The 14,540-nt window shown below is 41.2% G+C and overlaps 1 protein-coding gene and 1 non-coding gene across 2 annotated transcripts; one reads left to right on the top strand and one right to left on the bottom strand.

Annotated features, from left to right (window-relative positions):
- Positions 1-608: 608 nt before the first annotated feature.
- On the bottom strand, positions 609-14,504 carry LOC119720911 (cation channel sperm-associated protein 1-like). Its single transcript, XM_038190779.1, has 12 exons — positions 14,053-14,504; positions 13,498-13,747; positions 12,590-12,703; positions 11,767-11,905; positions 10,673-10,764; positions 6,823-6,972; positions 5,354-5,417; positions 4,020-4,104; positions 3,427-3,484; positions 2,968-3,049; positions 2,169-2,283; positions 609-715 (listed from the first exon to the last, which is right to left on the bottom strand). Exons 1-12 carry the CDS (start codon positions 14,305-14,307, stop codon positions 698-700), a joined length of 1,422 nt encoding a protein of 473 aa, XP_038046707.1. The 5' UTR covers positions 14,308-14,504; the 3' UTR covers positions 609-697.
- Trnaq-cug lies at positions 10,255-10,326 on the top strand. The gene has a single exon. It is a non-coding gene; the product is annotated as a tRNA-Gln (tRNA).
- Positions 14,505-14,540: the final 36 nt, after the last annotated feature.

Genomic DNA, 14,540 nt, shown 5'->3' with positions numbered 1-14,540 from the left:
GTCAAACCTTTTTTTTCACTACCATTTGGTTTCATGAGCATGGCGCAGCTGCTAGTCTCTGTCGCATAACAGTTGGACCCGTGGACTCTTAAACTGTTATTTTCCTTCAGAACGTCACAATTAGAAATACTAAATCCCATCCTAAATCCTCCAATGACCAGAGCCCGTCCGTACCTTCAAACATGGATCTGGAACTTGCAGATATGGAGAATAAGATCGACATTAGAAGTACATTCAGAGTAAGGAAGTTTGCTTCTTCAGTTTGTGAGACTGTTTAAGTTTAAGTTGTTCCATAGCCTTTTCAATCAATTAATTTGGGGGAAATCTAATTTTGATGAACTACAATGCATAACATTTTTGTTTTGTTAAGGGCCTTATGGGTGTGTTTCTCAATGCAAAAAAAAATCCTTTCATGTTTTATATGTTGGTTTTGTCAAAAAAAAATTCTTACTGCAGGTTTTGCTGGCAGGAAATGAAAATCATGCGTTGACTTGAGTCTACAATATTTTGCAGTTAGGTGATTGGTTGAAAGTTCTTCGGATATCAGCCAATGAGAGACCTCAGACTTTTAGTACATGCTTCAGTGCATTTATAACGTGTGACGTCACTGATGTTCTGTGATTGCTTGTCTAGTCACAGTATCGTGCTTGGCAGCTTCCTTAGCGTTCAAAGCATGGGGAAACTTGCTACGTAATGCTCAGGCGTCATCGGTCGTCTGCAAACAAATCAAAAAGACGGTTTAAACCAAAAACCCAGAGACTTAAAAGTGCTGAACAGAGGGATAGCATTAGATAATCATAATTTAAAAAAGTAAATAACTAAACATATTACATAAGACAGACATCACGTATGGAAAGAGTAAATTGAAACATAACATGGAGGGGAGAATATAAAAAGAAACAGTAATAAAGGTCAGGCATCATAAAACATTAAGTCAAGGAGACACAGGTAAAATGAAACAAGTATTTTTAGGAGTTGCACAGATCGTTGTAAATATGAACCGTTATACGGGTAGCAGTGATTACTTTGCGTTCTGCGACGAGGCACATCAAGTATTCAGGAGTTCCTGAGTTACGATCGGAGATTGTCGAGGGATTAGGTAATAATTCATTTTAGTCGTTTTCATTAAGTGATAATCAAGATCGGCATTGTAACTGGGTTTCACAGCTTCTGAATACAATGCCCCGAACAAATTTAATAACAAGTGGGAGTCCTACTAAATTCTGTCTAAATACATGATTAGAGTATAGGTCAACGGGGTTTGGGGAATCCAGTTTCCGTTAGGTCTCTGTTCAATGAAACGATTCTTTTTTTACTTGGAAATTGAACTGCGAATAACGTGGACGTGTTTCACGAAAAACCAAGCGATGCCAACACAACTGAATTGTACTCGCGCGCCATTGCCTTATACAGATTGCAAATCATATATTATACGAATGCGGCACTCATTGTGTGGCCCAAGTGCCTTGTATATACAGCCTGTCCCAAAACAAATGCTGCAAGCAGAAACGGGCTCTGTGTCCTTGGAATATTGATAAATATTTCATGATGCTTATATAATGTTAATCCTGGGATATTCAGCTTTTAAATACTATTTGTTTTATCAATTTTGCTTTTGCCAAACCAGAGATATGATCCGTTGAACACAAACATCCAAAAAATCAATTTGTGCCACTTTCTATATTGTTAGGCCTAATAATGGCATGACAAGACATGGCACCTGTTCAAATCCCACTTCAATTGAGGTTCGCAATTCCAGAAGATATGTTTTTATTGTGATTATTTGGAGAGTGTGTTACAAATAATGAAAAAAAGTTATAATATGTTTAACAAAAGTGTTTCTTCACCTATTCATTACTAATTGTTTTTCTGCTCGATTTTACATGTGTATAATACTGACAATACTGCTGTTTATAGTATCAACTTACGGAAAGTGGCACAAATTGATTTTTGAGTGTTTGTGTTCAACGGACCATATCTCTGGTTTGGCAAAAGCAAAATTGATAAAACAAATAGCATTTGAAAGCTGAATATCCCAGGTTTAACATTATATAAACATCATGAAACATTTTTCAATATCCCAAGGACGCAGAGCCCGTTTCTGCTTGCAGCATTTTTTTTGGGGGGGGGGAGAGACAGGCTGTATATTGCAACGGGGTAGAAAATACCTCTTGAACAATTTCCACTATTTTGTCCAGCGTTCCTTTTTGGTTCCTGGACAGGTTTCCGTTGTAATCGATGGCTGCCAATAAGCGGAAACAGTGTGCCAGATACAGTCTGTCACTGCAGTAGTAAAGAGATATCAAACTCAAGATTAAACAGGTATTAGGAATTTTGTATGACACCCTCCGCTTACCTTTCTTTATTAATTGTCACTGGTACAAAAAGGTAACCCCTCCCCTTCACCATTCTCTGCTTCGTGTTATTTAATCTAATTTAGGTATTCAAATTAGTCAATGGTATATTGGGATACTTCCCTTGGATTTAAACCGGCATTCACATTACGATATTAACGCAAGCTCTACTTGATTTCGACGCATCAGAATGTTTACTGAAGACAAGACTTGGCGGTCATTCTGGTGTTTAGTTTATTTTTCTCTACAAAATAAGCTTTTGCCAGAACCTAGCGAAATTGCCCCCTCAAATGGCCCCTGTGTTGTCGACGCTCACTAAATGTCGCATAACCCTTGGAATGCTCAATGCAATTACCCTGGACCCAGTTGATGGAGCATCTTTCTGTCAAAGCATAATTACGATTGTTTACAGGTGTGTGGTTTAACCATAAACACAAGAATATTACTGATACTTCTATAAGAGTTTCTGAACATTATATTATTAAGCCCGAACAGGAAAATGCGATATTCCTCATGTTTGCATGATATTCTCTTCTTTTTTTTTATCCCAGGATAACATTTTATTGCTCTTCAATCTGCCCATGATATTCTTGACCTTGGACAGAGTGTATACCTTTCCGAGTAAGCATCATCGGCATAAAAATCTTCGATTGTCCTCTTGCTTTTGAAGAATCCTTCCGATGATATTGAAGATACTATTTCAAGAGAAGTAAGAAAGGTCCAATGACTTGTTAACACTTGAAATAACAAAATTTACTCCGTCACCTATACATCCCTAGGTTTTAACGATTTAGGAGCCGATGTTCCCTTTGCCTACAGTCCACTATATATAGGTTTTTTTTTTTAATAATCTCTTCATACACCGGTAGCTATACTTCATTCAGGGTGGAGAGATGCAAGTAGTGGTGATTATGCCGTCGGGCTTCATTACAATACTAAATTTGGGTCTGTATTCTGTGAGTCAATCTCTAATAGCAATTAAGGATCATGCAAGTAGGCCATACTGAACTTTTTTTTGAGACTGCTAGAGAGTAATAATAACAAGATGCTTCAATCAAGAAATTTGGTTTACCGCGACTCGTCTGAAGTAGATCGTTGACATCTTCGTCTACCTCCTCCTCTTCCGCTTTCTGCGAATTATCCAGTCAGTTTAGTAACATGGATAGGTTGGGCTTTAGCTGGACTAATTTGGGGTGGTTTAGGTAGGATCGATCGAGCGGATTTGTTTGGGCTGGGTTAATTTATAGGTTAGATTCCGGGCTTGGTTAATTTGGTTTGGGTTATGATAGAGTCAGACCGAGCACCGAGTTGGACTTGTTTGGGCTGCATGGATCAATTTGGATTGATTTGGACTGTGCTGGGTTGGGTTTGATATTGACCAGGTTAATTTGGGTTCGGGTGGATCAATGATGCTGGGCTGTCTGGGATTGGTTATTATTGGGACAAACACGTTATGTGCTCGTAAAGTAAAACAACCTAGGGTTGACATCTGACACTGCTGCTCATTGTTAAAATGCATTTCTTGCCCCAAGAAAAATCACATAAATTGCAGTACAGTATAGTCGGGTTAAGCAGTTATACTCTGGGGTTTTGCAATTTTTTCGCTTCCATAATCTTGAAGATCGTTACATGGTCCATTATTCGGTGTTTTTGTAGCAAACTCACGATTGCTTCTTTACGTATGGCTTCTTTGGCTGCCGCCGCCTCTAGTGTCAGTTGAAAATTATCCACAAGCACCGCCACAAACAAGCTACCAAAAAAAAATTAAAAAAAAAAATGCCTGAATCACTTTTGAAGGTCTCATGCATCCCCGACTTCCCAAGTACACTTAGGCCTAAGTGACAGACGATGTGGATTAGCTTATACCCACTCATCTCGTGGATAAGTCCGAATCTTTTTTTAAACCTAATTCGAAGAATCTAGGCCAAATAATTGTTTGTTCCTGGGAGGAGCACCTATACCGAGGCAAAATTTCGAAATAACTGGGTTCAGCAACATGTATGTTTCTTTACAAGAATAGCTTTGCCCTGTTTCCTGATTGTTTGGTGTGGGGTTTTTTTTGGGGGGGGGGGAGGCAGTTGGCGGGGGGTATACTTGTTAGCATATGTTGACATAATAGTTAATCCTGCAATTCTATAATAAAATAAGTTTGGCCACATCTTTCACGGCAAGTGATTGCAAATGTGTGGAACTTCAACAAATCAAGCACAGGCCTATATTTTAAAATACAATCGCTATATTTTCGAGTATACGGTTGAGATTGCGATCCTATGCAAACATACATTATGTGTGCCAAGTTGTCCTTGCAGTCAAAATCAATCAAGTGACTGTTTACAACCCGTAAGAATTCCCAGCCCATGCATGCACTGTTATTTCGGTTGTGTAAAAATCAAACCGCTGTGTACTATATGAACCTGTGTAAAATATTACACAACTTGTGTAATATATTACACAACTTGTGTAAAATATTACAAAACTTGTTCAATATTTTACACAACTGGTTGCTAGGTTCATATAGTACACAACCGAAATAACAGCGTGCACTCACCCTGTATCAACAAAATAAAAGGGGCCCACCCGATGTTCCCCAATGTTCCCCAATACCCATGTTCCCCGATACCTATGTTCCCCAATATCTATGTTCCCCAATACCTGTGCACTGTTATTTCGGTTGTGTAAAAATCAAACGGTTGTGTACTAGGCCTATATGAACCTAGCAACCTGTTGTGTAAACTGTTGTTTACAAAACTTGTGTAAAATATTACGCAACTAGTGCATTTTTTTTTTACACAACTGGTTGCTAGGTTCATAATGGTACACAACCGAAATAACAGTGTGTTCCCCAATAGGGTTATGGGGAATTGGGGAACATTGGGGAACATATAGGTATTGGAGAACATATAGGGCCTAGGTATGTACCCACAAAAAGACACATTTTGTGTGCAAAACGGCCCACGTCTGTATTGGCGTGGGTTAATTTGCAAATTAGACATACGTACTTCAGAAAGATGAAATACTCGAAGGCAATGTAGAGTAACAGATAGAAGATGATATGAAAGTAACCTGCCAAAAGATAAGACAAAATAGTCAATAATAGCAGATCATTCCATAATCAGCCTGTAGCGGCAACAGGGCGTAAATTTTGTGACCCATGTGTGATTGCAAAAGGTGAATCCAACAAAAATATAGATTTTGTAATTGAAATTGGCTCAATGACATTTAGAGAGCCTATTTCATGTTGAACACATTGACGTGTTTTGTAATGTTAGTGCTTTTCGCATCCCAAAATTCGCCATACAAATTCGATAGTGCCCATGCTTCGTAAGAATTATGTGGATACAGACATAGCCTACATTGTCGAAATCGTCACAGTGTAAAATACTGCACAAAGAATTCTGTGGATACGGACAGACATTTATTAATAACATTTTTTTAATCACCAGTGTAAAAAATAATGCTAGGCCTACAATAGCATTAGGCTGTAGGCCTTACAACAATAGAATGCCAATATTAAAACTGAAGCCAAACCCATGGAGATGTCGTTCACATATACATGTATATGTTTTTCTTTTGCCATTAGGTCGGCCACGTCTTACAAGGGCGGCCCCAGTTGGGGACTAGTTGGGGTGACTTGCCACCCCACCCACCCCACCCCACCCCCAACTGACCGATATACATCATCATCAACCAAAGGCTGCTGGGAAAAATCCTTAAAGCTATAGTCCATCATTATTTTGCAGCCATCCGAAAACAAGTAACTGGCGTAGTATTGTTGAAAAACGTACTTGGTTGAAAGATAGTAAGTGGACTAAACTCCCTGTGAAATTAATCTTTCTGGCAAGCTATCATATTGAAGTAATCAACGAAAGAAGGCCTTTCCAACGGTGCGTCTTAAGACGCACCGTAGGAAAATTTAAATTAGTAGTTCGTTTTGTTATTCGGCGCAGTGCGCGCAAGCATTGGCACGACGCACAGGCGCGCGCGGTTGCTATAATTCGTCGGATCAGTGCGCCACATCGCGTATAGCTGCAATTCAAAACAATTCAAAACATGATTCAGCAACTTTTGATTTGAAATTGAGATCCTAGAATGCTGTTTTTCTCGGAATATACAGCTGAAGCTGAGCTGAAACTTCATCATGTTAGTTGTTCAGTATCCTTCATTAGATTTTCAACACTTTTGTTGCTTCAAACGAACAAAATGCACAAATTACAAATGATGGACTATATCTTTAAGGTCATGGTCATGCACCACTCCTCAATACATGATTTGAAAATCTCGATTCATTGCTTCAGGCCTTCGTTCTTTTTTATGCTATGACTGCATGCAACGCCCAAGAAAAATCGAGACTTATATCAACAACCCAGCCAACACCTTACCCCCCCCCCCCTCCCCGCCCCACCCCTCCCGGTACCCCTCTGGAAAATACTGGAGACGCAGCTGCTTCGTCGGTCAACCAAAAACCTACCTGGATCTTTGGCCATCGCATCCGAGTAGATGTAAAACCAGTCGTCCAAAGTGAGTAACTGGAACAGTGTGAACATAGCAGAGCCCAGGTTACCGAAGCGTTTGGGGTCCACGTCTGCATACAGACCTCGGCCAATCACTGCAAACATGTCTGATATCAACCGGCTAGGTTAAGGAATTTTTCCACCAAAAATTGCACTACCTGTGACTTCAAAAACTCAAATTCAACAATATTTACCCGCCAAGAAAATTGTTGACAAGAATTTCCTGATTTTTCCCCCGCCCTTGATTTTTTTAGATGTTATAAGAACTATGCATGTAGGCCTACCTAACTTCAGCACGGTCAGAAAATGTAAAGACAAACCAAAAGGACAATGACACCCCCGGTTGGCATTTTCTATCTATCTATCTATCAAGTCGGCTCGAGACGTTGCCGTGAGGCCGTCTTGAGGCGGGAACGATGCCTGACGCGCCACACCTCCCTTGACTCCATGCAACTGGCCAACTCCTCCTTCGTCTCGACTCCTGCATCCTGCATCAACGTCATTAACATAGTTGTCCTTGGGCGTCCAGGCTCTCGTCTGCCATGCGTTGGTTCCCAAGCCACGAGCTTACTAGCAGGCAGCTCAGGGTGTCTGTGGCAGTGACCAGCAAGCTGCAACCTACGCGCCTTGATCTTCTCCGTGAGCGCAGGGAGTTTTCCATAGAGCCGGACATTGGTGACGTGGTCCTGCCAGCTAATGTTCTGAACCGTCCTCAACATGCGGGTGTATGTGCCATCCAGTTTCTTAACCATGGTTTTTGTCAGAGTCCATGCCTCACAGCCATATAGGAGGATTGTCTCCACCGTTGCTTGAAAGAATTTGAGCTTTAAGGGCTTGGGCATTGAAGATGCCCATATCTTTCCCATGTCGTTTAGTGCTCTCCACGCCAGAGCCTTTCTTACTTTGATGTCCTTCTCAGAGCTTTCCATCTTTGATCCCAAGTATTTAAAATCCGTCACTAGCTTTAGTGTGGTACCGTTGATGGTCTTAAGAGGCTCATGATCTCCGATCGAGAACGCCATTCAATGGCATTTTCAATGGGCCTATTATGTTTTGAAATGAAACTTGAAAAAAAAAGACAGAAATTACCAATAAATGTGCATTTCAAAAACAAGCCCACCGCATATAAAGTGGACTTCAGGTCTTCGAATTATCGAATAGTCCGAGTATCACCCGTTATCCACGGAGCCAAGTCCTGTATAACGTCTGATATGTCTAGACATGCAGATATATGCAAGCCGCGCGCCAGCCAATCGGGGTCGACTTTACTAAATCTTGACGTCATTTCATTCCCAAATCAGGACTAAATGGTTTGATTGGGCAATTCTAATGCAGTGTTTTGTAATACAACAGCCGAGCGCATATCGCGTAACATGATACAGAGCGCGTGACAGGGTTTTTTATCCATTGTCTATGACGCGCAACGGGTGAATGACCGAAGACCCGAAATAGAAAGCGCCCGCTGATTGGTCAAAATCTAGAGGTCAAGAGGCTGTTGTCTTGCTAATTTTAATTAAAATCAGCGAATCTGCTCACATATCATAGAACTAGGGGTCGAACGACCAACCACAAATTCGACAAAAATTATAGTCATTTTTTTTAATAGTCCAAGTTAATAAACAGTCATTTTTTTCATACTTGGTATCGTCTGTTCTAAAACTTAAAAAGCTCTTTTAACTTGTGTTTGAATTAATGTATAGGTCTATCGTTGTGATATTAAACCCAGCACAATAACGGTGGCACTTTTTATTGTAAAAAAAAACACCCACCCCCGGTGCAAGACGTACAACGCGTGCCAGCCGTTCCCGATACAAACTTCGTTATGGCCGAGTCCACAGTCTTGTGAGCCGCGCTCTTCAGAAATAATTGTGTCAAGCCCACGAATGCTTGTTGCTTGTGAGATATTTGGACTTATTGTCATCCGGAACGTGTCCACTGTATGTGGCGCGCGCCTGTTAATTTCGCCGGCGAATTTTGTTCTCAAACAGTCACAGTGTTGCCAAACCTCTTTGTTGCATGCTTCAAATTCATTCAGTTAAAATCATGGAGGATGGTTTAAAATCATGGAGGATGGTTTGTTAGGCCTAAAAATTCATTTTTTTTGAATAATTCTTGCTGTTGAACCAAGTTGTGAACAATTTTAGTGTCTTGAAACATTGGCCGGGGCACAAAATCGGCCGAGTGCTCCCCAACATGGCGCACTGAAACAAATATCGGAAGTTCCCAGGCCCAGTGACCTGAACATATTAATATCATTACTATAATCGTTTCCACTCACTACCAACTACGGTTTATCTGGCGCTTTTTGGACCCAGTAAAAGCATGTGTTCCTTCCTCCCCTAGAACTCGGTTCACCGTGCGCACTTCAATTAATAAAATCGGACAATTGCGCTGCCGCCAAAGTAGATACTTAACTAGTAACAGCTATAGTATACGTAAACTCAAGCTTAATGAACAAGAATGTTTAAAGCATGAAATAGTGTGAAAGTTTAGGTAATACCGTTGTTCCAGCATCAAGGCTATACAGTCGAAAGGGCGCCACGCCCGCAGGCCACCAATAAAGGGGGGGGGGCGTGTCCCCTAACTATATACGCGATTTTGTCGCGCGATATGTCGCAAGTTACAAATAAACGCACATCAATTTATTTAGATTTGCTTAATTACGCGACAAAGTAGTGCGACTTATCGCTTTTCAAAGTAATAATTGGTGCACACTGGCATATTTGTGAAAAGGCACAAACATAATATTGTGCGACCACATTGCGACCAAGTGTCTGTGGCCCATAATTACAAAGTGGCGCTCAGTGATTTCAGATTTTTTCTCGTAAAATGTAACACCTTGCCCGAATGAAGGTTTATCTTTAATTTCACAGGAAGCAAAATTCAAGTTCTACATATCCCTGAGTGGGGTTTTACACTGAAAACCCTGGTTTGGGCGTAAACTCTAAATGACCAAAAGCATCGAGACCGTCCTAGTAGGCCTAATGTAAATCTTGAATTTACCGCGATACTACTGCAATCATTCTATGCTAGTAATTGTTATGATGAGAGCAAGCTGCGACTGCGATAGTGCTATGGGATATAATTATGGGGGAGTCGAAGTACATGTACATGTATATCATAAAGGCACTCATTGGTCACCAACCCTATTTAGGAGGCTAGCCCTTTTATTCAAGTAGGGCCTACACAATTTTTTTAACTGGAAAGTTAGCACTACATACATGTACATGCACTAGTTTTGTGGAAATCAGCCGCGCGTTCGTGACCGGCATTCGTCGTGTAATGAACGTTACTGTGTGTAGCGCCCTCAATAGTTTCGCATGTTGAGGGTACACACAGTGTATATCTATTGTTTATATAGGGTTTATTGTGCCCGCTGAGTCAGTCACGGTCCCATGGTGTAACGGTTAGCACTCGAGACTCTGAATCTCGCGATCCGAGTTCAAATCTCGGTGGGACCTCATTTTTTGGTAATGCACTTGTATCCAGCTTTTTTAACTTCCAACCACATAACGAATTTCAAAGTATATATTTAGAAAGGCGAAAAACGAATGAGAAAAATTTTCTTTATTTTTCTTTGCGTATTAATATTTATTCGCGGTAGGCCAAAAAAATATAACGGCTAAAAAAAAAATTCACGGCACAGATCACATTGATCTTTGGCATATGAATTCAAATTACGCAGATTAAATATTATCAGTGTTACGAATTTATAGACTCTTAATTTTAGTCTTAATCAAGTGTTCATGTTTTCTTTTATTTCATCACGCTGCATGGCTAACAGACTAAAAGTTTTTCAAAGGATACACAGGAAGAGAGAAATGAGCATAGTAATGGCTCCCATGGATTGTACTGACTGCAGACATGTATTCATAATGACCTGAAGACTCTTCAGAAATCTTGGGTGCAAAACAAATTGAAATGGGTTTACAAAGGCATTCTACATTGCGTCGAGGCTACGAAATTAATAGAAAAGATTTTTAATAGATTCCTTCTAATTCTCATGAGGAATATTGAAAAGGGAAAAAACACGTTCTCGAATCATTATAGCATCTATATCGGCTTCAACGAAATGTTCAGATCTTGTAATTTAGGCCCACAAAGCCAGAAACGTTTCGAGATGGGTAGGAAAAAAATGCCCGGAGGTCGCTTGAAGAACGCCATGGTCCAGTGGTTACGGTGTTTGACTCATGTACAAAGGTGCGTGGGTTCGAACCCGGCCAGGAACATGGCGTTTGTGCCCTTGGGCAAGACACTTAACTACAATTGCCCCTCTCCACCCAGGAGTATAAATGGGTACCTGTGAGGGTCGAGGACCGATTGAGCGCTGATATCGGCTGCCGCATGGTCCCATGGCCTGATGAACGGGGTAATAATTGTAAAGCGCTTTGAGATCGTTGACACGATGGAAAGCGCTATATAAGCACAATTATTATTATTATTATAAGAACAGTCGCTTTTTGATCTTTCGAACTTGTAATGCCTGTTGCTTACATCATGTATGTTAGAAGATGAGAATTATTTTGTTACAAGTGTAGTGGAGGGTGTTTGTTATTAGTATTATTTTCGAGCACTCGGATTTCGATTATACTTTTGTCGAAAAGCTGATGATTTCCTGAGAATTTTGAGATCTATGCTTAGGATAAAATTAGATCATGTCAGGAAAACCTCACCGATTTTAAAATTCACCCATGTCCGGTCCCCCCCCCCCCCCCCTTTTTTCCGGTGAAGCTTCTTCTTTTTTTGGCTACGGTGGCCCCGAAGAAACATACGTAAAGTGATTTTTTTTAACAGAACTTTTTTACGGGATTGCATTATAATTTCTATTTTTTCCCACAAAAGCGAAACAGTTGTTTATTTTTTCATGCGAAACAATTTCCATTAAAGTGCCATCATTTTACCTGACCGTCCGGAGTACTCGCAGAGCTCGGAGCGCCCTCATCGCCCTGAAGATGCCAATAAAGTTGAGAATATTGACGTCATTGCCCACCAGTGTGGACACACTGAAGTCCGCAATATTGACAATTACGATGGTAAAATCTGGAAACAATGTAAATCTGTACAATGTAATCTTAATCATAAGAATATGTAGTCTGAGGATCTGACGTTCACGTGGAATAAGCTGGACTAAGCTCTTGATTGGTCAATTTGGCTGCCATGTTTTTGTAAAAAAAAAAAAAAAAGGGTTACGGAAGACCCGATAGAAGGCGCCCGAATGGTCAAAATCTCGAGGTCAAAACGCAGTCTTGTTTTGCATTATTAACCGCCGAATCAGCGCGAATATCGATCATAGACGCCTGTATGCAAGCGGCTATTCCATAGACTAAAGAATATGTAGGCCAAACAGCAATTGCCCTGCAGGTAAATCCATTAGGCTGCTTTTGACTCGTTGGATAAAATTTGGGTGCGAGGGTTTTTTTTTCGAAAAAAAATAAATTAACAAATACCGCAAAAGTCTAGCACAAAACTTTTTTTATTTAATTGCGCCTATAAAAATGTGAAACTAACATTTTATTCTGGTTACTGGTGAACGATGGTGACCATACTGAAAGGCGACTGAATTTCATGTTCAGTCCTATTCAAACTACGGGCATATTAAACAGCTGGCTTTAAGCTTTCATGACAAATTTAACTTTTAGCGTCCCGCCAAAAAAGTTACTCAAGTCAACATTTAAAGCTAGGATTTTGTGATGATATGGTAACAAAATACTGCATAAAACTAACCAATTATATTCCATTGTTCCTTGAAGTAGTCAAGTCGCCAAACAAAGAGTTTTAGGACGCATTCCATGAAATAAATGACCAGAAACACGTGATCCAAGACTGCAGCGTGCCAACCTGTTGATTGAAACATGGAAAATGAACGGTGATTTCGTATCCCTTCTCTCGTTGACCTTGCGAGACAGACAGATAGCATGTAAGTGTCCCTCCTCTTTGGCATCATTTGTAGAATAAACCCTCACTGCAGGATGAACAAAGACATCAAATTTGACAGAAGCATCAAAATTATTTCGTTTCTCTTGCTGCAATGGGTGGTCATCTTAATTGGCTCGTCTTCCAACATCTTTCCGAATTCTATACCTAGGTCAAGCCGAAAAACGGTGAGTAGGCCTACAAGTACAATACCGTGCAGGGGTAGCTTCAGAATTTAACATATATGTGGAGTGCTGTGGCCTCGTGGTTATTTGGGCACTGGATTCGTGGTCTGTGGGTAAAGCTGCGGGTTGTGGGTTCGAGTCCAGCCGGGGTCATGGTGCGTGTGCCCTTGAGCAAGGCACTTTGTCACTCATTGCTTCTCTCCACCCAGGAGTAAATGTGTACCTGGTGTGAGGGCAGAGATGGTTATTGTGATTGAATAAGCTTGCTTGCGCCTAACAGGCAGCATCTAGCTGTATACTCCCCAGGGAGCTGAGATGGTATTTGGAATGTTTAATTGGCCCGATGATCGGGGTAATAATATTACTTTAAGCGCTGTGATTTAGTTTACTAATAAGAGCATTCTTAAATGCCGATTATTATTATTATATTTGTTGCTGGACACTGTTCGATATTCGTAGAGTCTCACAGGCTGCGAAATTTCTTTCCCGGGCCCCCTCCCGCCCCGCCCCTCCCAGAAAAAGAGAACCCCATACCTACTCGGACTGCCACTATGTCGTAGGTAAGAGCGCACATTATGCCCGTGTTGAGCAGGATAACTGATAGGATGAAACCATTGAAGGCAATGGACTCGGTCAGGTTGTACATGTGACGGCGAAAAGCTCCGGCCGACCTTAGTACCTTCTGCCGGCGCTGTTCCAGGGCCAGCAGATCCAACGCTTCCTTGTCGTTGATGTTCGCTGCCTCGAAGGTGTGAGCACTCTGAAAGGAGTCTGTGCTGGCATCCTGGATATTAAAAGAGTCCCTTAAAAAACGTACGGACTACGTATTGTTATTAAGGGGAATGGTACCTTAGGAGCCGGGGACATTCCCACACGTTTGTCCACAATTTTTTTTCAACTTCAATGACCCGTAACCCCAATTACGTTTTGGACCATGAGCAATCGATTTAGTACTTTTTTACTTAGCCTATAATTTAGTTTCAAATCATTAAAAAACATTAAAAAACAGTTGCACCAAACTCGTTCCAAAATTTTAATTTTCTACCGGTATAGGCCTACCATACATAAAATTAATAGGATCGGACTCACCTTTGATCCCTTGTCTGGTTTCTCCGAAACGGACCCTAAAGCTGAGGAAGCGGCTGCAGCGGCAGCAGCCGTCTTCCTGAGGCTCTCTGTGGGCAGTGGGAGTTGCGCCATCCTCGCCTGTTGCTGCTGCTCGCGCTGACGTTTCAGATGATGCCTGACAAACGACAAGCTGTTGGGGCCCTTTGACTGCCCCAAAATATCATCCATCTCACCGAACCTGTCTGCTTTTGGGACGCTTGGTCCATCTGCCTCCATCTTTGGTCAATTCAAAGACCGCGGTGAGAGAATATTATAGCACTGACGGGCAGTTATTTTAAGTGAGCCGAACGCTCGTTTTGTTTTCCGAAGAAAGAAGATAATGTTGAGCTGCTATTTTTAAACACGTCGCGTGCCGCGCCAAGACATCGACAAAGTGCGCGCCGCGCTAATTCACAAGTTTATGACCAATGAAAATTCGCGTTCGCACGAGAACAAGCGCAACTTGCAAC

Source organism: Patiria miniata, unplaced genomic scaffold, assembly GCF_015706575.1.
Source record: "Patiria miniata isolate m_02_andy unplaced genomic scaffold, ASM1570657v1 HiC_scaffold_13, whole genome shotgun sequence".
In the NCBI taxonomy this organism is placed as follows: Eukaryota; Metazoa; Echinodermata; class Asteroidea; order Valvatida; family Asterinidae; genus Patiria; species Patiria miniata.
The sequence above is the reverse complement of the archived record's forward strand: the minus strand, read 5'-3'. Positions and strand labels throughout refer to the sequence as shown.

What these genes read in the sequence shown, in the direction of transcription:
- LOC119720911 (XM_038190779.1), bottom strand. Translation starts at nt 14,307, where the DNA reads ATGGAGGCAGATGGACCAAGCGTCCCAAAAGCAGACAGGTTCGGTGAG. An exon ending in CGAGTACTCCGGACGGTCAG is followed by an intron (nt 10,765 to 11,766) that starts GTAAAATGATGG and finishes TTTGCACCCAAG; the next exon opens with ATTTCTGAAGAGTCTTCAGG. An exon ending in TCTACTTCAGACGAGTCGCG is followed by an intron (nt 3,050 to 3,426) that starts GTAAACCAAATT and finishes CTCTTGAAATAG; the next exon opens with TATCTTCAATATCATCGGAA.